The 25,264-nt window shown below is 37.2% G+C and overlaps 2 protein-coding genes across 2 annotated transcripts in view; one reads left to right on the top strand and one right to left on the bottom strand.

Moving 5' to 3' along the window:
• The window catches only part of CDC73 (cell division cycle 73), a 118,939-nt gene that overhangs the window by 41,081 nt on the left and 52,594 nt on the right, over window positions 1-25,264 (top strand). The gene's annotated exons all lie outside the window — the stretch shown is intronic.
• Window positions 14,551-24,517, bottom strand: B3GALT2 (beta-1,3-galactosyltransferase 2). Its single transcript, XM_003938148.4, has 2 exons — window positions 23,898-24,517; window positions 14,551-19,192 (listed from the first exon to the last, which is right to left on the bottom strand). Exon 2 carries the CDS (start codon window positions 19,070-19,072, stop codon window positions 17,804-17,806), a length of 1,269 nt encoding a protein of 422 aa, XP_003938197.1. The 5' UTR covers window positions 19,073-19,192; window positions 23,898-24,517; the 3' UTR covers window positions 14,551-17,803.

Genomic DNA, 25,264 nt, shown 5'->3' with positions numbered 1-25,264 from the left:
AGGGAACTAGCTCTTTTGAATTTGGAATTCATAATGTAGATATCCAAAGGATCTGATTTATCGCTGGAGAGGGTAGGAGCAGTAGAATGACCTTGCTGCAGGTTTGAGCTGTAAATTTAGGATTAGTCACATTTCATTTTGTTGATTTGGAAGGGGAAAGAAGAGCAGGGATTTACTTCCTGCTGGGTTTTGGAAATGTTTCCTTCTTTCTAAAGACTTGGGGTCTCCCTTTGTTGCCCACGCTGGCCTTGGACTCTGGGCTCAAGCTGTCCTCCTGCCTTAGCCTGTCACGTACCTGAGGCTACAGCTGTGTGCCACTTTCCTCAGCACAGACACCAGTTCCTCTGCCTTTCACTTATTAGAGGGTGATAGTCAAATTAAGGGGGTTACTTAAACCTTACCCTTCCAATTAGTCAGTAATTTCAGTGCTACAGAGATAACTACAGTTCGTTTCTTAGTGTGTAAAAGTACTTAAGATTTAGAATGAGTAAAAAATTTAGTAAGAGTAAAAAATCAAATATGGTTAAAGTACAGGTAGAGAAGTATAAAGAACACTTGATCATTAGATACATAATAATTCTATGTTGGGGGTGAACGTTTTACACAGCCTCAGGATGGCCACATTAAAAAATTCTGCTGCGACATATTTTAAAGATGTGAAGATTTTCATAGCATAATTGCAAAGCATGAAATAGTTTTTATAAGAATGATTGATGGATTGTGTAGAAAATTTTGTTTACATTTTACTCATTTGGTTATACTTAGATAAAGTGTATTTAGTGAAATTACCAGAACCATTTTCAGTAATAGAAGAAAATAATTTGTCTTTTCCCTCTTTCACCCTTGGATGCATGCACATGTATTCAAACCTCTCTTTCCCTCCCACACAAGCATAAAATTGATCAAAATGTGGTTGAGGTCTCCACTGGTACATTTAAACTGAGCATGCTGACTTTTGGTCTATAAGGAACAACCTACCATTCTTATTTGTGCCTTTATTTACTTACGCTGTATTGATATTATGGTGTTTGCCCATAAAAATAAGCCAGCCATCCTTTCACGATGAGTTTTACATGTAAGCACTGTTATGCCTTGTAATTTTAGGTTGACTTCATTAAAAAACAATTATCAAGTCTGTCATAAAGCCTGATTTCCAAAACTATTCAGTGTGTGTTATCTAAGCTGAACTCTTAGAAACTTTAATGTGATTTTTTTTTTTAATGAAAATAGAAAAATGAAGAGTCAGGTATGAACAAAAGTAAATAATATAGCAGGAGTTTGAATACGTCAAGTGCCCGTCCTTGTTTTCTTTCCTTCTCTCTCTCTCTCTTTCTTTCTTTCCTTTTTCTTTTCTTTCTTTTCTTTTTCTTCTCTTTCTTTCCTTTCTTTCTTTTCCTTCCTTCCTTCCTTCCTTCCTTTGTTTCCTCTTTCTCTTTCTCTTCTTTCTCTTCTCTCTCTCTCTCTCCTTTCGCAGGGTCTTGCTCTGTCACCCAGGCTGAAGTGCAGTAGAACTCACTGCAGCCTCTGTCTCCTGGGCTCCGTCAGTCCTCCCCCCTCAGCTGGGACCACAGGCATGCACTGCCACACCCAGCTAATTTTAGTATTTTTTGTAGAGACAGGGTTCACCATGTTGCCCAGCCTGGTCGCTAACGATCCTCCTGCTTTGGCCTTTGAAAGTGCTGAGATTACAGGTGGGAGCCACTATGCCCAGTCTTCAGTGTATTTTCATTATTGCCTTACAGTTTTTTAGTCTACAGTGATTTAAAGTGGTTTAAATGTAGTGATTTAAATTGGGGGTTGAGAAACATCTTCTTTAACGGGCCAGAAACTAGTATTTTGGGCTTACAGCCGATAGACAAAATCAAAGAAATTATGTAGATACTTATATTGTAACGAGAGGTAAGTCAAATTTTCACAAATTTTTAATAGCAAGTACAATACATGATAATCATCTGTAATACTGGGTTGATAACGGCAATAATGGAATTTCTTTTTGGGTGTGAGGGATAACGTTTTGCTTACTTGAAGTTCCAAGTTAGTATTTTCTATTAACAAAATTCATTGCAAACATTCATTAATGCTGGTTTATAATGAGATTTTATGTATTATTTCAAAATTCATTATGTAATTGGGAACTTCCACATAACCCTCCATTGGCGGTGATAAATCTGTAAATATCAAGAAAATAATCAAGTAGAATTATTAGATGGACTTAATTTGCCCAACTAAGGTGTTTTAAGTTCCACACATTTTTTTTTTTTTTTTTTTTAAGACGGAGTTTCGCTCTTGTTACCCAGGCTGGAGTGCAATGGCACGATCTCGGCTCACCGCAACCTCCGCCTCCTGGGTTCAGGCAATTCTCCTGCCTCAGTCTCCTGAGCAGCTGGGATTACAGGCACGTGCCACCATGCCCAGCTAATTTTTTTTGTATTTTTATTAGAGACGGGGTTTCACCATGTTGACGTGGATGGTCTCTATCTTTTGACCTCGTGATCCACCGACCTCGTGATCCACCCGCCTCGACCTCCCAAAATGCTGGGATTACAGGCTTGAGCCACTGCGCCTGGCCAGCTCCACACATTTTTAACTAGCATTTGTTATGATAACATCAACATCTTAATAGATTCCCTTTCAGGTTGTACTTCATTAGTGTTTTCTGAACTACTTTGAAATTATTCCTGCCTGTTGTTGTTTTATGTAGACTACTAATAGAGGCTAATTCCTCAGCCACTTCAAAACATGATTTGGACTCCTCGAATAAACAGCTGAGTGGTATTAGTAACATGTTAACAAGAGCCAAAGGCAACAACTCAGTCATTTGCCTTGACTTCTGATTGACAATTGATGTTGCTACACCGTGACCTCAACCATTAAGCCCCATAGTGAAAGGCTGATAATAGTCATAAAGAAGTTTATTTTCTTCTGAATACATTTTTTTGGCTGCTTCAGTCAAATCAAATTTAATTAATTCACCATCAATTAACCATTTTCCTTACTTACCTAACAAGGAACCTCTTGAATCTGCTTTACAGCCTAATTTTAATTTTCGTAAAGAAATTTTGTGATGAGATACTCCATTTTAAAGTTTTTCATTTTTCTGACCATTGCTTTCATGTCAGTTGGGAATGTTGGGATGAGTGCTTAGTCTAGTAATAGGTATGTTGTATTATTTTAGTACATTTGTAGTGTCATTGCATTAGATGTTAAACAGCGCTTTGTCATCTTAATTTTACTGTACATTAAAGAATATACTACTTTTCTTTTGTGTGTTTGGGGTTTTTTTTTTTTTTTTTGACACAGACTCTGACTCTGTTTGCCCAGGCCGGAGTACAGTGCTGTGATCTTGGCTCACTGCAACCTCTACCTCCCCGGTTCAAGCAATCCTCTCACCTCAGCCTCCTGAGTAGCTAGGATTACATGTACACAACACCACGTCTACCTAATTTTGTGTTTGGTAGAGACACGGTTTAACCATGTTGGCCAGGCTGGTCTCAAACTCCTGATCTCAAGTGAACTGCCCACTTCCACCTCCTGGAGTTCTGGAATTACAGGTGTGAACCACTGCGCCTGGCCTCTTTTTGTTTTAATATGATGGGTAGGTACCAGTCACTTTTTGTTTTAATGTGATGGGTAGATAATCAGTAATTTAAAAAATAAAATTCAGATGTCCTTATGTGGCAAAATGTTTGGCACACAAAATGCTGTGTTTTGCATTCATCCAGGAAATGTTGTGTTCCTGCTGTGTGCTAGGCAGTATTGCAGGCCTTGGGGATAGAGAGGTAAATAGGAGGGAGAACAAACCAAATTTAGTGATACATACTTTTTGGAGGATTAAAGTAAGGTAAAGCAATATAATTGCATTTTTGTGATTTGTATTGTGCCAGCTAAACCTGAGAGTACCACATAAGGTTTCTGTTGTCCATATTTAATGTTGCCCTTTTTTTTTTTTTTTTGAGACAGAGTCTCACTCTGTCGCCCAGGCTGGAATGCAGTAGCGCAATCTTGGCTCACTGCAACCTCCCAGTTCAAGCAATTCTGTTGCCTCAGCCTTCTGAGTAGCTGGGATTACAGGTGCCTGCCACCACGGCCGACTAGTTTTTGTATTTTTAGTAGAGACGGGTTTTCACCATGTTGGCTAGGCTGGTCTCAAAACACCTGACATCAGGTGATCCACCTGCCTCAGCCTCCCAAAGTGCATGAGCCACAGTGCCGTGCCAACCTCTGCTGTTTTAAAGGCAGTCAGTCATAGACAATAGGTAAATGAATGAGTTTGGTTGCATTACAATAAATCTTTATAGATGCTGAAATTTGAATTTCTGTTGTTTTTAAATTTAAATTTCTGTTGTTTAAAACCACCTCTGCTGTTTCAAAGGCAGTCAAAGACCGCGTCATTTACCTCAGAGGTAAATGAATGAGTTTGGTTCCATTACAGTAAATCTTTATGGATGCTGAGATTTGAATTTCATATAATTTTTACATTTTAAATAATCCTTTTGATTATCTAGATTTTTTTTCCCACCATTTAAAAGTGTGAAAACCAGTCCTGGCCTGTGAGCCATTCAAAAACAAGTAGTGGTCTGAGTTTGGCTCATGGCTGTATTTTGCTTACTCTTGACTTATATTTTTATCAGTGGATATAGAGGCAGCTTTTTTTTTTTTTTTTTTTTCCTAATTCAAGTAATTAGTACTTGTCCAATTTTGCATCCTTAGAAATTGATGTTCAGATGAATTTTAGGAAGGATGCTATTTAAACATACCCACACCTGGCATATGCATTAAATAAAAAGACAAACTTACAGTGTTAAATTTGTGAGAATGAGGCCGGGCATGGTAGCTCACACTTGTAATCCTATCGCTTTGGGAGGCCAAGGTGGACAGATCATTTGAGGCCAGGAGTTTGAGACCAACCTGGCCAACGTGGTGAAACCCTGTCTCTACTAAAAATACAAAAATTAGCTGGGCGTGGTGGCACATGCCTGTGATCTCAGCTACTCAAGGGACTGAGGTAGGAGGATCGCTTGAGCCCAGGAGGCAGAGGTCACAGTGTGCCAAGATTGAACCACTGAACTCCAGCCTGGGCGACATAGCAAGACTCTGTCTCAGTGAATCAATCAGTCAGTCAGTATTAAGAATGAAGGTAGTTGCATAATGGCTACTGCCTATGTACTATAGATAAAATTACTTTTCTGTTTATGTTATGAGATGCAAGAATATTAAGTGAAATTTGTTAATGATGGATTTGGATTTTATAAAGCAGTAAGAGGCAGTGTAAGATGTATTTCTAAATGAGTTTTTGAAAAAAATCCTGACTTGTATTTTTTCTTAGTGTGATCCCTTTTGTGATTGTAATTCTTTTTTTTTTTTTTTTTTTTCAACTTTTAAGTTCAGGGGTACATGTGCAGGATTGTGATATAGGTAAACTTGTGTCATGGAGGATTATTTAATCACCCAGTGGGGATTTCACAGATGATTTTGTCACCCAGGTATTAAGCCTAATACCCATTAGTTTTTTTTTGTTGTTTTTTTTTTTTTTGAGACAGAGTTTCGCTCTTGTTACCCAGGCTGGAGTGCAATGGCGCGATCTCGGCTCACCGCAACCTCCGCCTCCTGGGTTCAGGCAATTCTCCTGCCTCAGCCTCCTGAGTAGCTGGGATTACAGGCACGCACCACCATGCCCAGCTAATTTTTTTTTTTGTATTTTTAGTAGAGACGGGGTTTCACCATGTTGACCAGGATGGTCTCGATCTCTTGACCTCGTGATCCACCCGCCTCGGCCTCCCAAAGTGCTGGGATTACAGGCTTGAGCCACCGCGCCCGGCCACCCATTAGTTATTTTTTATTTTTTCTGATCCTCTCTCTCCTACTCTCCACCCTCTGATAGACCCCAGTGTGTGGTTCCTCTTTATGTATCCATGTGTTAACATGTAGTTCCCACTTATAAGTGAGAACGTGTGGTATTTGGTTTTTTGTTCCTGTATTAGTTTGCTAAGTATAATGGTCTTTAGCTCCATCCATGTTCCTGCAAAGGCTATGATCTCATTTTTTATGACTGCATAGTATTCCATGGTGTATATGTATCACATTTTCTTTTATCAAGTCTATCATTGATGGATATTTAGGTTGATTCCATGTCTTTGCTGCTGTGACTAGTGCTATAGTGAACATATGCCTGCATGTGTCTTTATAGTAGAATGATTTATATTCTTTTGAGTATATACCCAGTAATGAGATTGCAGGGATAAGTGGTATTTCTGTCTTTAGGTCTTTGAGGAATTGTCACAGTTTCTTTCACAATTGTTGAACAATTTACACTTTCAGCAGCAATGTGTAAGCCTATCTTTTTCTGTACAACTTTGCCAGCATTTGTTATTTTTTGACTTTTTGATAATAGCCATTCTGACTGGCGTGAGGTGGTATCTCATTGTGGTTCTGATTTCTGTTTCTCTGCTAGTTAGTGATCTCTACTAGTTAGTTGAGCATTTTTTCATGTAATTCTTGGCCACATTTATGTCTTCTTTTGAAAAGTGGTCATGCCCTTTGCCTACTTTTTAATGTGTTTGGTTTTCTTTTTGGTAAATTTGTTTAAGTTCCATATAGATGCTGGATATTAGACCTTTGTTGAATGCAGTGCATAGTGTGCAAAATTTTTCCTGTATTTTGATGGTTGTCTGTTAGTTGATAGTTTCTTTTGCTGCGCAGAGCTCTTTAGTTTAATTAGATCCTATTTGTCGTGTTTTGCTTTTGTTGAGTTACTTTTGGTGAATTAATTGTCTCATCAAATAGGTGCTACCCCCTGAACTGGAGAGAGCATCTTTCCAAACCACATCTGTGAGCAAAGGGGCACAGCTGCATTTTGTGGGAGATGAATTTCAGAGTCAGGAGGCAGTTAAGTCTTCACAGGTCATCCAGGGACTATATGGGTGATAACTCACAAGTGTTTACACCTTAATTCCATAGAAAAGCCCTGTGTGATTACTGCTATCTTCCATCTGTGGAGACTGAGGCACACACTGGCAAGCAAATTGCTTTAGGAACTATGGGCAAACAGGATCAAGAAACAACTTACCTCTATTGAACACTGCACATGGTTGAGAGTCTGTCCCAGATATCAGGGTATCAGTCTGTCTAGGTCCCAGCTATATTTTCAGTACCTGGCAGAGTTCCTGGGACAAAGTAGATACCTCTGTTCATTTTCTATTGTCACAGTAACAAATTGCTACAAATTTGGCACCTTAGAACACTTACTATCTGTAAATTCAAGTTTCAGATATATTGTGGCTAAGAAGAGACCTGTGCTTAGAGTCTTGCAGGCTCAAGTCAAGGTGTTAGCAGGAATGTGTTCCTTTTGGAAACTGAGGGGAAGTACCCACTTCCAAGTTCATTCCCGTTGTTGATGAAATTCAGTTCCTTGTGGTGTTAAGACTGAGGTCCTTGTTTGTTTGCTGGATGTAAACTGAGGGTTAATCCCACCTTCTGGAGGCCACGTGGTTCGTGGCCTCCTTCACCTTGAAAGTCAGCAGTGGTGGGTATAGTCCCTCTTATGCTTTGACTATGCCATGTTCTCCTCTTCTGCTGTGTTTCTCTCTGACATTTCTCCCTCTTAAGGGTCCATGTGATTATATTGGGTCAGTCAGGATAATCCAGGGTGATCTCCCTATTTTAAAGTTATGTGCAAAGTTACTTTGCTATGTAATGCTAAAATGTTCACAGGTTCTGGAGGCTAGGGCATGAAAACCTTTGAAGAGCCATTCTGCATACTGTAACAATCAATATTTTTTAATAAATGGAAAAAAAGATGTATTTCTTAGTGTTGGAAGAATACAAATTTTATGAATTTTTGGTTGCTTAATGTTAAACAGAGTTGATTTTTGTTTGCTTTTTTGAGACAGAGTCTCTGTAGGCCAGGCTGGAGTGCAGTGGCATGTTCTCGGCTCACTGCAACCTCTGTTTCCTGGGTTTAAGCGATTTTCCTGCCTCAGTCTCCCCAGTAACTGGAACTACAGGTATGTGCCACCATACCTGGCTAATTTTTATATTTTTAGACTAGATAGGGTTTCACCATGTTGGCTAAGCTGGTCTCTCGAACTCCTGACCTCAAGTCATCTGCCCATCTTTGCCTCCCAAAGTGTTGGGATTACAGGCAAGAGCCACTGCACCTGACTCATTTTTGGTACTGATTTATTTATTTTTTTTTTAAGAAAATTACTTATAATGAATAATATTTTTTGCTAAGATATCCTGCTTTATAACAGCATATGATTACAAAGTTATAAGGTGGTTTTTGTTTGTTTGTTTTTGTTTTGTTTTGTTTTGGTATTGTCAGCCAAGCTGAGAAAAGACTTATAATGGAAAGACAAAGAAGCAGTTGATGGGAGAGAGACTGTTGAGTTGTAGGACAGTATAAATAGGCTAGGGAAGAAGAGAGGATTAGTGAGCCAACCTTCCTGCAGGATGTAGAGCCTTTTATGTGTTCCTACCTTAAATATGCTAAGACCAGAGAGATGGACAGTTCATCCCAGTTAACATAAATGAAAAGAGTTCTCTTTCAGTTCTTGTCTTTTTTTTTTTTTTTGGACAACCTGGGAACCATCATGTATGGCCCACTTGCCTAAGTCAAGCATTCTGTCACTCTTCCATTCAAACTTTTTGCTTTCCGTCAGTTGTGAAGTCTACAGTTACCTGGCACTCCATCCTTTTTCCCTCTTCCTCTTGCCATCCTGTGTTCTGAATTGTCAGGTCACCTAAATAGAATGCTTGAACTTAACTGGTACTTGGTAGTTTAAGATTATAATATTATTGTTCCTAAACCGTTCCTATTTCTGATACCAAGATGTACTAGTTTGATGAAAGACTTAGTTTTCTAGGCCCAGACAGCTGATATAATGGATTTAGGTTTATATTTTCTTTGAAAAGTGTGCACAGGTCCCTTTAGATAGGGTACATACTCACAAGATATGAATACTGTAGCACGTTTTAGGGATTCTTGTGGTCTTCCTGAACGCAGTGGTGGAGAAAAGAGGAAAATCCCTGGTTACATTGCACAGGCATCAAGTCATGCAGCCTGGCCTAGGGCAACATTAGCCTAGAGCAGGGATCCCCATACTACGGTCCGGGCAGCATGCGGCCCCCTGAGGCCATTTATCCGGCCCCCGCCGCACTTCAGGAAGGGGCACCTCTTTCACTGGTGGTCAGTGAGAGCAGCACAGGATGTGGCAGCGCCGCAAAGCGCGGCGTTGCTCACGTACAGTACTACTTCCGGTGACGGGGATGCACACTTCATGGCTCCAGAAGCGCGTCATCTGACACACATCCGGTCTGCGGCTGCGGCGCCCCACATCACCGGAAGCAGTGTGAAATAACAGCAGAAGTAGGAAGAAAGGCAAAGCACTATAACCATTACTACACAGTACAGTGTCCCCCACACTCCCCCAAATGTACAACAACATAATGGCCCCTATAACCTCCCTTTGCCCAGAAGTCTCCCCCCACATTACTACACACCGTGTTTCCCCTATTATAACACCCTGTCTTATATTTTTACCCCCAAAAGACGGGGGCTGTCTTATTTTTAGGAGGTGTCTTATAATAGGGGAAACATGCAGCAGTGGGCTTCCCACAGAAGAGGCCCACCGCTGCTGCAGATGTCCAGGACGCTGTATACACAGTGTCACAGGCTGATCACCGCCATCCCTGTATACAACCCTGGAGGCGGTGCTGGGCCTGTGACACTGTATACTGCGGTCTGGGATAGTGGAGGCAGCAGCGCTGGCTGTGAAGGGAGTCACACCTTGCATAGTCCGGCCCTCCAATGGTCTGAGGGACAGTGAACTGGCCCCCTGCGTAAAAAGTTTGGGAACCCCTGGCCTAGAGAAAGGAGCTGACTTCTCTGGTTTGCTCTCTATAGATAGTGCTTCTGTGATCCTTTTGCTTTAGAGAGCCTCCTTATTGTGAAGTGGCTATTAAAATGCCATGTCTTCTTCTTTTTTTTTTCCCTGAATTCCTTAATTATAAAACATGTCTAACATAAATATAATGAAAGAAAATAGCACATTATCTTCTGTCTTCCCATCTCACAGATGCGATAATTACCATTTTTAAAGGCTCTCCTTATCTGTTCCATCTCTTCCTTTTTTTCTGAAGTATTTAAAAGCAAAACTGAGACACTGTCATTTTGTTCTGACATACTTAGCCTTTCTTCAACATACCGGATATCTTTTACCTAGCCACAGTGCCATTGTAGGCCACAAAATAAATAACGTTGATGTAGTCTAACACACAGTTCGTTTTACAGTTCCTTTGATTTCCTGAAAAATGTCTTTTTGTAATTTATTTGTTGGAAATAGGACCCAAACAAGCACCGTGAGTTGTGTTTACTTGTTAGGAATCTCAGGTGTCTTTTACTGTAGTTTATAATCTTTTTCGTGCCATTGTTGCACTTGGCAGACTGGAAATCCTGTGAATCTTCTTCTGAATACTGTTTTTAGTGCATAAAAGAAAGTATGTAAGGTAAAGCCAGTTGTATTAAAGTAAAATCATCAAGATGTTTTTAAAAAACACAATTATGACATAATTTGTGCTTCTTTACTAATGTATTATATGACACAATCTAGTAACAAATTTGATAAATAACAGATTTTTTTTTTTTTTTTTTTTTTTTTGAGACGGAGTTTCGCTCTTGTTACCCAGGCTGGAGTGCAATGGCGTGATCTCGGCTCACCGCAACCTCCGCCTCCTGGGTTCAGGCAATTCTCCTGCCTCAGCCTCCTGAGTAGCTGGGATTACAGGCACGCGCCACCATGCCCAGCTTATTTTTTGTATTTTTAGTAGAGATGGGGTTTCACCATGTTGACCAGGTTGGTCTCGACCTCTCGACCTTGTGATCCACCCGCCTCGGCCTCCCAAAGTGCTGGGATTACAGGCTTGAGCCACCGTGCCCGGCCAAATAACAGATTTTAAAAGTATAATGGGCGTACATAATTTCAGGATACCTTTATTCTAATATGAAACTCTGAATTTTGTTGGTGACAAAGTCATAATCATTGCTAATATTAATATTGTGGTTTATCTGCATTCATGAAGAAAATCCTAATTTCCTTTAGAGGTTAATCCAAATAAAATTGTAAATTTTTTTCCCCATTAAAATTCTTCTGAACTTTATCCATAATTCCATGCCCTAAGGGGACAGTACATATTAAGAAAAGTCTTGGCTATAGGTCTTCTTTGGTGGCTTTTTCTAAGTTTGTCAACAACTTACCAGGTTCTTCACCTCTTACTTAGCCTTTGTTCTTCCAGTTTCTCTGGAACATTCTTCTCCTTGCTCTTAATAAGACTGATTCCTTTTCATAATTCAGATCTCAGTTCATCAGCCACTTTTTCAGGAAAAAAAAATAATTCAGATCTCAGTTTTTCATTAACCCTTTTTCTTCTAGATATCTTGTTCATTTGTTTTCTTTGATTATCTTTCTTTAAATATGTGAATTTGAAGGTAGAAACCATGTGTTTCTTGCCTTTGACTGTATCTCCAGTGCTGAGAACAGAGTATTTAGCATGTAAGTGTTGCTTGAGAAGTATTGTCAAATGAATCTGAAGCCTATATTATACATTATATTTTTAGTTATTTTCCATTCTTTCATATGGGTGTAGAGTGGAAATTATAATTCATTATTATTGTTAATGATGCTTTGTAATATATAGGCCCTCAGTGCCACTTGACAATTCTTTTATACGTTGCTTGATGATTCTATATTACATTGTTCCTGGCAAATCAGGTTCTTTATACAGTGTTTCCTCTCTCAGTAAATGGCACTGTCAGTGTTCAGGCCAGTGTCTTAGGCATCAGCCTTGCCACGTACTCCCTCTCATCTCTAGTATCCAGCCATCAAGAAGGCCTGTAGATCTTACTTCCTGCCATCTCTGGAATCCCTTCTGTCTGTGTCACTGCTGTCCTTTCTCACTGTAGGGGAAAACTTTGATATTGTCCTTTAAATGAAATGAAAATGCTTTAAAAGGGTGAGACTTTTATTGAGTCAAGTTTTAATTCACTATACATTATCCAGGAATTTTTTGTTTTCTTTTAAATCAGTCTCAAGGGAGAGAGAGAATAATTTATGAGTTAGAAGGTGTGAATGGGATCAAAAGATTGGGTAGAGGGATTAGCTTTAGCAAGGAAGAGAATCATTTATGGACCTTGTAGCTGGCCAAGGGTTTTAGGGATTTTGGTATTTATGCTGAGTACTTGAGAAGCCATCAAAGTGGTGGGATGGCATGCCTAGCTTTGTGTTTTGAAAGTAGCATTCTGACTTTCATATTGGCAACAGAGTATGTGGATATGAGGACACTGGTTAGAAAGGTGTCGCAGTAGTTCCAAAATAAGTGATGCTGTTTTAAAGAGGGGCAAGATGGAGAAAAGTAGATGGATTCCAGTAGGGATCCAAGTCTTTGGGTGAAATGGATGTGGGCAGTAGCAAGAGAAAGAAGTGGCAGAAGTGATTTTTGGTATTCCTGTGTGCCAGAGTACCAGAATACTCAGTGCAGTGGCTAGGGTTAGCCACTGCACTGAGACAGAGAATGCTGTCAAAGTACTAAGTTTGGGATGGTGGAAGATAACTTAGGTTTTAGTTTATATTAAGTGTTCATAGACTTATAGACATACAGATACAAGTTGGCACTCCATATCCATGGGTTCCACATCCGTAGATTTAACCAACTGCCGATCAGAAATATTAAAAACAAAACAAAACAAAAACCTAGAATGCCTGTAATTAGTACAGACTTGTGTGTTATTTTTTTCTTAAATAATACAGCATAACAACTATGTAGCATTTAGATCATGTTAAGTTATCATAGGTAATCTAGAGATGACTTAAAGTATGCAGGAGGATGTGCATATTTTATATGCAAACAGTATGCCGTTTTATGTAAGGGACTTGAGCATCTGTGGATTTTGGTGTCTGTGGAGAGTCCTGGAGCTAATCCCCCAGAGGTACTAAGGTATAATTTTACTTTACATTAGAGGTTTTGCTTATGACCTTTGAGTAAAACTTGTTTTACTTTTGTGGTTTTTTCCCCAGTTATTAGCTTTCTCTCTGAAGTATATAGGAGTCATTCTCTTCTCTCTCTTGCATTAATCTGTTGGGAAGATTGTAGTTTTTTGCGTTTTTTCCATTAACCCTGTCAGAAGACAAACAGATCTCTGACAAAGGAATACAATTTAAACACATTTTAAAAACAAATTTTAAATGTTAAGCAAATTTGAACAGTGAGAGTTTTCTTTGTTCATTAATTTCTAGGCTCAGACAACATGTTACGTTGTATCAGGCCCAGGCAGTCAGTTTTGTGGTTACTTTTGAGACTGTGTTGGCCCTCCTTCCTGGTGCTGTGACCCTAGGAACATAGTCCCCTCAACCCTGTTTCCCTGATCTTTTCCCAGTAATAAGGCATTTGTTGCAACATAGTCTCAGCTTCAGTACGTTGTATACACAAGAACTGTTTTGGTTTTTTGAGGCTTGGCTGTGGATACTGATTATGAACAGACGCAAAATCTTCAGCACCTTCTCTTTATGAAAAGTTGTTCTTGGATTCATTTGCCCAGGATTCGTTCAGGTGGCATGACAGACAGAGGACATGGCCTTACAGAGCCTTAAAGAATCATCATGGGAGCAGCGAACAGTTTTATTACTGGAAAATTTGCTGGTAGTGGATTTTCTGTCCCATTTTAGTATTTAATATAGATCATCTGTCTTCTGGGAGTAATATGTAAATGATATATTGAAATTCTTGGAGATAGAAATGTATGTCGACAGGATTTTTTTTTCCTGCTTTTTAAAGCTATGTTAATCTCATAGTGAAATTTCCTAAACAGTAAAAAAACGGAAAAAGAAGTTTATCTAAATAGGCTGGAGAGACTGGTTTTACCTACTCATGACAAAATGATAGGTGACTAAACAGTGGGATGGGTAAATGCAGCTGTTTTTATCTATTAAAAATTATCAATTGTGCTTTAAAAATAAGCATATTTTATAATGTCTTGAGTGCCACCTGCCTGCTGTTTACAGTTGTGCCTCAGGGTCCAAAGATCCCAGAGATAAGCAGTAATGTCGGATGGCTCGTTCTTTCTTTCTTTCTGTCTTTCTGTCTTTCTGTCTTTCTGTCTGTCTGTCTGTCTGTCTGTCTGTCTGTCTTTCTTTCTTGATGGAGTTTCCCTCTTGTTACCCAGGCTGGAGTGCAATGGCGCGATCTTGGCTCACCGCAACCTCCACCTCCTGGGTTCCAGCAATTCTCCTGCCTCAGCCTCCCGAGTAGCTGGGACTATAGGCGCGAGCCACCATGCCCGGCTAATTTTTGTATTTTTAGTAGAGACGGGGTTTCACCATGTTGACCAGGATGGCCTTGATCTCATGACCTCGTGATCCACCTGCCTCAGCCTCCCAAAGTGTTGGGATTATAGGTGTGAGCCACCGCACCTGGCCAGTGCAGATGCTTTTCAAAGATTCTTGTCACAGTTAAACAGCAACTGAAAAGAAGGGAAAATAACTTGGGGATCAGATATACTTTCTTTTCTCTTGTCTTTATTGCTTTTAATATCAGGTGCCCCTCCAGTGTGTGAAAATGGTATGAAGCCTGGAGGCCTGGCGAAGGATGAAGAACAAGCAGAGAATGGGAATATAAAGGGACAGACCAGTTTCACTCAGCTGTAGACTTCTTTTTATCAGCTGTCATGTCAAATAATAGCAGAACAGTGTAATGATTAAAAACATGATCCTTGAAATGGAAACCTGCTGCTTGACTAGCTGTGTGATCTTAGGTGTTAACCTCTTACATGAGTCTTTGCTATCTCTTAGTGTTGTTTATAAGGATTGTATGAGATCATGTATGTCAAGTGCTTTAACACAGTACCAGGCATACTGCTTGTACAGTCAGTAGTTTCTACTGCTGTTATTAATGCTACTATTTTTGTAGAATTTGCTAGAAATAGAATATCAGTAAAATTCCACTTGCGATTGTATGTAATTATGCTGTATACAAAGAAGTGGGGGAGAAATCTCAATTATTTGGTTGAGTTAGAATTTCAGCACTTACATACTTGATCAAAATAAACAAGTATTGAAAGTTTTTGTGTTTTCATCTTGTGAAGTACCTATTAACACTTTGAACATAAAGATTACGTAGTTTCCATACCCTTTGACCAAAAGCAACGGTGTCATTTAAAATTACATTTTTATGTGTATAAAAATCACATAGTATTGGGATGAAAAAGGCACAGTTAACAAGTGGTGAGATGTTTAAATACACTGTCAGCTTATTTTGCTGAAGAAAATGACTTGAATATTGTGGGAAAGTCAAAAGTAAATTAATAGTAGAATATTTATTTTAAAGTACAGATTTTCTTTTTTTTTTTTTTTTTTTTTTTTGAGACGGAGTTTCGCTCTTGTTGCCCAGGCTGGAGTGCAATGGCACGATCTCGGCTCACCGCAACCTCCGCCTCCTGGGTTCAGGCAATTCTCCTGCCTCAGCCTCCTGAGTAGCTGGGATTACAGGCACACACCACCATGCCCAGCTAATTTTTAGTATTTTTAGTAGAGATGGGGTTTCACCATGTTGACCAGGATGGTCTCAATCTCTTGACCTCGTGATCCACCCGCCTCGGCCTCCCAAAGTGCTGGGATTACAGGCTTGAGCCACCGCGCCTGGCAAGTACAGATTTTCAACAGTACCAAGACACTTTACTGTTTGGTCCAGTCCCCATTGAGGACTCACAGTGTCTGATGTCAGATTACTATCATTTTTCAAGATAATGTTAAAAATGGAGAAATGTTTTTAGATTTTATAAATTTTATAGATTTTAAATTGAAGCTTGAGTTAGGAACAATTTAGATGTCTTAAGAAATCTGTTTTTCATGATTCATTAAAAAAAAAAAAACTTTTTCCATCTGAAAATTACTGTCTTTTAAAGATCCTGCACTGTAGTCATAATTTGGACAAATAGCACTCAAGTTCTCTATGTACACATCTGTGTATGCATACACACATTCTTTTTTTTTTTTTTTAAGACTTTTGAAGCATAAATCAGTGAGCATTGTTCGACACTGAGGGAAGGATTCCTTTTGTCATTTGTCAGACTTACTGATTAATTTGGTATTATCCTCTTGTGTGTCACTTCAGTTTAATAATTCTGGTGTTTCTGTAGTCATATAGAATAAGTGAAAAACAGACTTAAACCAAGAGCTCTGGGGTGTGTTACACAGATCAGCTTTCAGAATCACTTGATTTAGAATAGAACACTTAGGCTATGATTTGAAATGGAGATAAGTATTTAAACACTTTCTGTGTTTTCAAGTTTGACAAATGTTATAATTGTCTTCCTGGTGATTTATCCTTTAATAATAGAATCGGGGTAAAAAATGATTATTAGAATTAAGAAGCATTCTGACTAAATTAAGATTGACAAATTTACATACTTGTATGGAATAAAAACACTATTTTAAAGTTAGTAGTAGATTAGTATTTCTTGATTTGAAAATTCATGTTGGAGTCCAACAAAATTACTGTGAAAATACTTGTATCATAACACTCAGTAAAGTTTTTGTTTTCCTTTATTATTAAAAACTTGATAAAAGTGCATTGTACACATTGTTCATCCTAGAATTGTGTTGGTCACACATTTGTGGTTTTCCCCATCCCTCCCAAAAAGGTTTTTAATTGGTGATGCAGAGTATTTGTCATCTACCAAATTAAAAACTGCAGGTTTGTAAACTTGGCACTCCAAGAAAGAAATAGGTGCCATAAAATGATTAAGTATTGGCAATGTGTATACCTGCTGTCAGGAAATAAACTTCCCATATGTTGCATTTTGGCAGACATGCGTCCTAAAATGTATTGAACGACACTGCACCTGCGCTCTTTATCTTTTTTCAGCAGTGCACCCTATTTGTGTCTTTCAGTAATTACTTTTGCTTCAGTTACTTTTACAGATATATTTGAGTCCGATATACGTGAAATTAAATGGTGGTACAGTTTAAGAGTGCAGTAATTGGTCTAATTGAATAACTCATTGAAATAGTAGTTTGGTTCTTAACACCGTTGAGGAAACAAAACTTGTCTGTTTTGAAACATTTAATAACTATAAAAACTTGAGCCTGAGACACATTAATTTTTCACGTTTTATCATGTCATGTCAAAATAATTTTCCCCAATATATGTATTAATAAAAGAAATTTAAAAGAATATCTCAATTATTTTTAAAAAGTAAATACTTTCATGAGAACTGCATTGATGAAACATCTGAACTTTATAATGTGTTTGTGGAATAACTCAACTAAATCTTATTGCATTTAGAACCCTAAGATCGGTCAAAAAATTTGTTATTTGCACAATTACAATTTCCTTAAAATTGATAGTGATGTTTTATTTACATCTAATTATATATTAAAATGAAAAGCTAAATCTAAAATGATCTTTTGACAGTCTTCATTTCTTGAATTAAAATTTATGTGGAAAATATATGCAGATACATTTTATTGGCCCTAACAGAAGACTTAAACCACTGATTTATGCATGCTTGTTATTGCATGTTAATACACAGAATCCTCTTACACAGTTTTTTAAATAGATTCTTTTGGGAACCTTTTGTTATATAATGTTATAGTTTTCAGAATTACCTTCTTTAGAAATTAAAAAAATACTTTTTGAATTTCTTTATGTGATGAGTTTTAACTAAAACTTGTCCTATGGATGTAATCAGTGTTAACTATACATGCTTTTAGCAATATTTACAAATTGCACATTTGAAAAAAAATTGTCTTTTCTAGTGTAGTTTACGGTGGCGATACCTGCCTGCCTTTTCTTTTGCTGCGTTGGCACAGGCATTGTGCTTATTTTGTTGTAAATGATTCCAGTATTTTATCAGTTCACTAGGCTGGAACTGATGAGAGGTAATTAGGTGACTGTATTTACAGCTTGAATAAGAAACTCGCCAGTGATTGAACACAAACTCATTGGGAGGGGGCACAGGATCAATTCTCAACTTGGCAAGACAGATCCCTACATACACATCTTCCAAGTGCAAACGGCGGATACCTAAAGAAACTTTAAAAATCTTTTCTGCCAGATCTCCAGAAAAAACATAACCAGTTCCAGAACAGAAGACAGGATAACGCTCACTTGGGTAGAGGTCTGGTGGCATGTACCACTTGCTATCTTTGTTTCGATTGGGTGCATATCCTCGCATTAGGTAACCAGTAAAGAAGTTACGTCTCGGAGGCAGATCTGGCTTCAGTAACTTATGTATTAAATATTCAGTGTTGACAAACATGTCACTGTCAGTTTTCATAACATATGGAATATGTGGACAGTATGTTGCGACCCAATTCATGCCCATTAGTGTTTTAGTGGTCAAATTATAGTACGTATCTAAGTATTCCTGTTGAATTATATCATGATATTGTCTGCTTTCTTCCAGAATTGCACGTTGAAGGTAGCCATTTAGCTTAATACTTAAGCCCAACAAAAATATTCTTGTGATTTGAATTCCAGGTGCTAGACTTTCATTGCCCCAAGTTTGCCGAATAGCTCTTCTAGCTTCTATTTGTCCAGGCTCTGCAGCTATTAGTAGTATTAAAAAAGGGCTTTTCTCTTGGCATTTTTCAGGCTCATTAATAATATATTTGAAATGGTAAGAATTTGGATGTCCAGTACCTTTTTCATTGTAAATACTTCCATTGGCACCAAGTGTATTCTCCAGGCCTGTAACTCCCTGTGGTGACAGGTCTGTGTTATTAGAGTTGGTTGCTGTTTGAGGCCTCAGAGTTTGAGGGACGGTTTCTTTCCAGATGTTCCGAAGCGAGCTGTGGTTTGTCTCACTTTTTGTTGACCGAAATCCTCGGAAAGTGTATGTCACAGGGTTTTCTTTGAATCCAGCTCTGCCTGGCAGCCAGTCATGATGGTTGAAAAACAAAAACATAGCAAAAAGAAACACAAGAGAAAGTATTCCAATAAGATGAGTGCGGAACAGAGACCTCTTGGCATTCCAGGTCATCTTTGCAAAGCAGCAGTGTCTCCTCCTCCACTGAAGCATGTTGTAGGTGTCCGGTAGTGGGATGTGAGAGATTGGTGACCAAAAAGGTGCTCTTCTCCTTAATATTATTCTTTGGCTGTCATTTTCCAGTTCAGTCACATTGTCTCTTTTGCAGTTATTCTATAAAAATGAAGCACAAAAGTTTACAAAACTGCCTGAAAGGGACTTTGGATACTAATGTAATCAGGGCACATTAAGACTGTCTTAGGCTCTAAATATATAACCTAGGAACAAAGCTTATAGTTTATTTCCCCTTGGCAGCATAACTGAGAACAAGATTGATTTATTTAAAAATATACCTTTGTTGCACAGTGAGCATTTTAAAGAGATGAAGTAATGGATTAATTCAATTGCCTTGGTACACTGGTCATTTGTACTTTTGACCCAAGTTGAAGATTTAAAAGTTGCATGTAGTAGAAAAAAATGTTACTAGATTTCTTAGAAAGGTTGTGTAAAAAGGCCTTGAGAGCAGATGGAAAATGTATTGGCATTAATTAAAATTGATTTGACATACATTGGTGGTACGGTGCACAGTCAGGGGCCTTTTTTGTAAAATGGTCATATGTCAGTTATGGGACAGACGGTGCAGGGTTGATTATGGCAGAGTTCTGTTAGTCACAGTACACTGCTTGGCATGTTTCCATTGGCCCCTACTGTGTTGAGAAAGTCATTGAGAAGATGCACCTGTCAAAATTAATTTTCAGGGTCCAGTAACTTCAATGTAGGATTTTTAGACAGTAATAAATGATTAACACTTTCAAGTATTCTTAAATTTTAACTTTTCATTGTATATATGAAGTATTCATGATGTAATTGTTCTTAGACTTAAGATTAATTTTAAAACATAGCATGTGATTATCTTTGATTGTCAGTGGTTTTGGCAGAACACTGTTAACGTATCTTGGTTGAGTCTCCATGTTAGAAATAAAAGAGCTACTCTGAAACTATTTAAAATTCTGAATTTCACATAACATTTTTAGATGTTCTTGAGTTGGGCATTGTTCTGAATTTACAAGCAGAGAATTTCTTAAATTTTTAGAATTTGCGATAGCACAGTTAGGGTACTATATTTTAAACGGTTATGAGATGGCAATATGTGAGGTTCATAATGCTATATATATATATATATATATATATATATATTTTTTTTTTTTTTTTTTTTTTGAGACTGAGTTTCACCCTTGTTACCCAGGCTGGAGTGCAATGGTGCGATCTCGGCTCACCGCAACCTCCGCCTCCTGGGCTCAGGCAATTCTGCTGCCTCAGCCTCCTGAGTAGCTGGGACTACAGGCACGTGCCACCATGCCCAGCTAATTTTTTGCACTTTTAGTAGAGACGGGGTTTCACCATGTTGACCAGGATGGTCTCGATCTCTCGACCTCGTGATCCACCCGCCTCGGCCTCCCAAAGTGCTGGGATGACAGGCTTGAGCCACCGCGCCCGGCCCATAATGCCATATATTAAGAACCAGTTATGTATCTTGCAACAAGGTTTTCAGTGCATCACACAGATTTGTTCATGTTTGTTCTTAGTGTTTCTGTTGTTGTTTTTAGTTTTGGGGGACCAGTATGTTGAGGGAGCAGAGACGGGCAAAGAGCCATAGTTTAATTCCATTAAAGGAGGACAAAACTTTCTGGCAAGAAGGCGTGATGAATATGTAATTTTAATTTTTCCAACTTTTTATTAGGAAAATGATTTCTTTAAGCAAAAGAAATCGGTTGAAAAGTTTTAATATAGGAGCATTTGTTTATTTGAAATTACAGTATGTACATAAATACATGTATGTATTTAGCCTGAAATATTGAGATAGTCATGGTTAATACTTCGTTTAACCTTGGTATAAACTTAATTACCTTTAAGAAATAGAATTTACATGGAAATCTTCATGTAATTGAATAGTTATAAAGTAAAATTCACATACATAATGTTAAGTACTTTGAAAATACTGATTGAAAGTGTTAGGCATAAATGAATGAAAGTACTATTATAGTAACGGCCACTAGGAGGAGCAAGTAGGTGGGAATTTGAACAAATATCTAAGGTCCAACCGTATAGGACCAGCATTTGAAAATTTCCAGTTTCTGAAATTACAGAGTACTTTTAGAAGTTATAATATTTCTAAAATATAAAAAATTATTTAGGTATTTTGAAAGATACGAACAACTTTTTTTAAGTTTGGAATTTTAAAGGCAAATAATCGAGTTTGCTATTTTTTAGAATTTATTTACGTGAATTTAAACTCAACATTACTATAATGAAAACGAAGGCTATTCACTGTACCAACAAAACATAGTTCTGCTGTTAGCTAAGCTGGAAATAGTACAGCTGAGCGTTCTGATTTAGAAACACAGTGTTTTCCTTCTTGTACTTGTAAATAGTTGGCCCTTCTTTTTAGACCAGGGAACTATTTTGAAGCTTTTATTTCCAAATGACATATTTGGTAAATAGTAGTGACTCTCCCCCTCCACTTCATAAAGACACTGGTAGATATAAGGGTTATGTATGTGAATTTAAAAGAAACAAAAGTTGCTTTTAAAATTTATTTGATAATCTGTTTTAAGTGTTAAAAAGGTAAATCAAGTGTATCTATTTTCTGCTGATAAAACAACACTTGGAATCTGGTTGAAGTCCAATCATTTAGATTTTTTTTAAGTGTAAATTTATGGTTTAAGAAGGAGTAAACAATGGCAGATGTTTGAATGGATGTTTGAGTAAAGGACTGAGTAAATAAATGATGGAAAATAATCATAATTTGTGTTTTTTTTTAAGAATGTACCTGATGTGATGTCTCCAAAGTATTTTAGTATTACAGAAAACAGCAAATTATTGCATACTGTAATCTAGCATAAATGCATAGTTTTAATCTTAATAAGATTTTATAACAATGAGTGATAGAGGTGCATCTTCATTTAGACCTCATGGTATTTGTATGTTTGTAGATATTAAGCTATTGAGATATTAAATCTATATATAACTATAAATCTCCTAGTGATAAATGAAGTGCATTTGTCTAGCCTTAAAAAAATTCCTTATTAAAAGTTTCTCAGGTCTTATAAAATTTTTTGTTAAAAAGAAAATAAAAATAACCATGCCTCCTTTTTTTAAAATGATAAAATTATTCTCCAGTTACTGCCTGTTGTATTTTAATTCTTAAAAAGAGAGCGTAAGAAAGTTCTATAGTGTGCAAAATAGTTTTGCACTTTTACATTTTTAGAAGAAAAATAGCTTTGGTTTATCTCTTTTTTGATAATATCTATACGTTATTGTGCATTTACATTTTATGAAGTTAATGGGGAGAATGTTACTGTAAAATGCTGTTCAGTACATCACACATACACACATACACACACACACAGTTTGTACCATTTGGCTTTTAAAAGTGTTGGTATCTTTAGTCTGTTAAAATAGTCCTATATTTAAATGGTGATGGTTTAACAGAAAAACTTATTTTGAGATGTATAGGTTATAAAACGGCTTAATTGGTGACTTTAATATTGAGAGATAAAGGTTCCAAGAGGGACTTGAAATTTTTACAACCATATTTTTTAGTACTATTTGATACTAATCTTTTATTAGGATAAAAATTCAACGTTGAGAGTGATGTTAAACTGTGATAGAGTCTGGTAAACTTGTTTAATCTTCATTTTGGAATGCAGTACTTACATATTTTTAAAAATGTTTGCCTTTTGTGATTATTAGATAATTACTGAGTTGTAGAGTAAAATTGAGGAGAAATCAGGATCTTTGATAGATTTGTAAAATTTTAGAAATATCTTTGAGTTCTTGAACCGTAAGTTGCTATTCTAACTATCATTGTTGCTAGAATAGTTTATTTGATTTATCTGTGCCCTGTACTCACATATAGTGGCGGTAGTTCATTATTACATATTCACATAGCCTGGAAGCATATTAGCTACATTTATATTTAATTTTTTGACCTTGTATTGCTGTTTGTGGATATTTTTGTATTAGAGTATTTTCATATTGTTTTTTTCACTTTTAAAATGATCATCAGCAACAACCTTAAATTCGATCATTTGCTATTAGTCTTTTACATAAAATACAAGCTCACTATTTCAAATGGTGAATTTTTAAAACAACTATTGATGTCTCTTTGTTTAAAGTTCTATTCATGGACATTGTAATAACACCAGACTCTGTTGTGGTGTTATGCATAAACTCACACTACCTTATGTGATCTTATGCTAATGCTTTCCTTTTAGTATCTTCTTGTAGCTTGGTAATACTTAAAATTTGTTGGATATTCTCTTTGGTTGTGTTCATTATCTTCATTTAGGGAGATGTTGGAGGAAAGATTTTGTTACTAAAAGCTGTTAAACATATTAAGGTTTTGTTTTAAAGGACTTTGAAAACAAAGCTCTTAAGGTTATCCTTGCTACTATTTAGTGTAATTTCACTGCATTGTCTCTTTTGATAGCCATTTTAAATAGAGCATTTAATTTACTAGATAAGGATTCAGTATGACCTAATTTGGTAGGATATTGCTGTGTTTTCCATGAAGGGTTAGAGATTTTTTTTTTTTTTTTAAGTTGAATTTCTTAAGGAATCCTTTAAACACATCTTCTTATTTGCCTTTTCCCTCTGTTGTCTATAACCAAGAATTATTCCATGCTACATATTTAGCTGAATAAAGCAGTGATAGCTTGTCTTCTAAACAATGACAGATTTTAAAATCATATATTAAACCCTTTCATAGTTTCAAGGGCAGTGAACTGGATGAACTTGCTTATCAGGTATTAGTGCCTCCAGGGCTATAAAAAGGTAACACATTTAAACGACTATCATACACAAGATACTGACATACCTTCCTTGGTCAGGCCATTTATGTGGAGAGGATTATGCCCACTGAAAATACTTTTGGCACGCCATCACTTCAGCAGAAAAGATGCTATCGAACATGCGCACATCCCCCAACAGTCTGCCTCCTGCGATTGCTTTTCACAGTATCCAAAGTGTCCATCTGTCTTCTTGTCTTTGAGTTACCCTCCTTCTTCATATGGGTCCTAGTCTTCTGAAATTTTCCCTTTCTTTCATTTTCTCTGTCTTTCGTTAAACAAAAGAGCTATAGTTGTCCGTTCTGCTTGTAGCACTGTTGACTCTTCCCGACAGTTGATGCATTGAAGCTTTCTACATCTGCTGTTTTCCTGGCTGGACAATGCAGTGCTGTGTTCTCGTCTCAGTATCCATATTTCTAGTAATAACGCTGAGCTGCAATGCAAAGCAGCCAGAGCTAAAATAATAGTGCTTCAGTTGTATTGGAAAAGAATAGGATTTACCTCTCTTCTTTCGTTGTTGCCTGGCAGCTGCAGGAAGGATTTTGAGCAGTTTTAATGGGGTTTTAGTCTATAATATGAAATCCACGGTTCCTCAGCTGCTGCACAGGCAGGCAGCAGTTTAAATGTGGGCTTGACAGATGCTCTCTCTGACAGAGCAGAATTTAACGTCACTGCTTGGCTGAATCCCACGTGATTGTTTGCATTCATTTTGACTAAAAACCTAAGGTAGGGAGAAGCTTAGAGATTTTGCTTTTACGTGATAAATTATATATGTTCAATGCAAGTGTAGTGATGAGTGAATAATATGAAAATGTGATGATTATGAAATGAATGGTTATGATTTTATTTTTTCCAGCTTATTTCCTTTTTTAACTTTATTCTTAAGTACAGGCTTTCTAAATGTTTTCCGTGTTAGATGTTGGCTTCGTGTTTCTTACATGCTTTTATAGGGTGTAAGCAGTATAAGCTTTTGTATGTAAGTTGGTAAAATTTAACCCCTTCACTGCATTCTCCTCTTGAAGTTTTTTTTTTCCTGCCTTCAAATTGTTCTTGATTTTACTAATCTCTAGTTAAAACCTGTGGTTTCTATTGAAACCATATATCTTTGTAAGTTAGATCTCCTCCCCTTTTTGCCCACCCCAACTTACTTTTCTGGGGTTTATATAAATAAGCTGTCATGGATTACTTTACTAATGCATGATGTGATACAGCCCACTTCTTTTTTGTTCTTACGTGGTTTTTGGTGTTCTCGATGGCAGAAAACTTTATTTTTAAATCACTTTTTAATGTTGGCATTTACTTGTTTTTTCTTCTTTTTTACAATTACATGTATCATAGAATTCAATAAAATGATATATAATAGAAAGAGCACACTTGTGCAGGATCTTCTTGGGGG

The sequence above is a fragment of the Saimiri boliviensis genome, chromosome 19, assembly GCF_048565385.1.
Source record: "Saimiri boliviensis isolate mSaiBol1 chromosome 19, mSaiBol1.pri, whole genome shotgun sequence".
In the NCBI taxonomy this organism is placed as follows: domain Eukaryota; kingdom Metazoa; phylum Chordata; class Mammalia; order Primates; family Cebidae; genus Saimiri; species Saimiri boliviensis.
Note: the sequence above shows the minus strand (reverse complement) of the source record. Positions and strands in the feature narration are given on the sequence as shown.

What these genes read in the sequence shown, in the direction of transcription:
- B3GALT2 (XM_003938148.4), bottom strand. Translation starts at nt 19,072, where the DNA reads ATGCTTCAGTGGAGGAGGAGACACTGCTGCTTTGCAAAGATGACCTGG.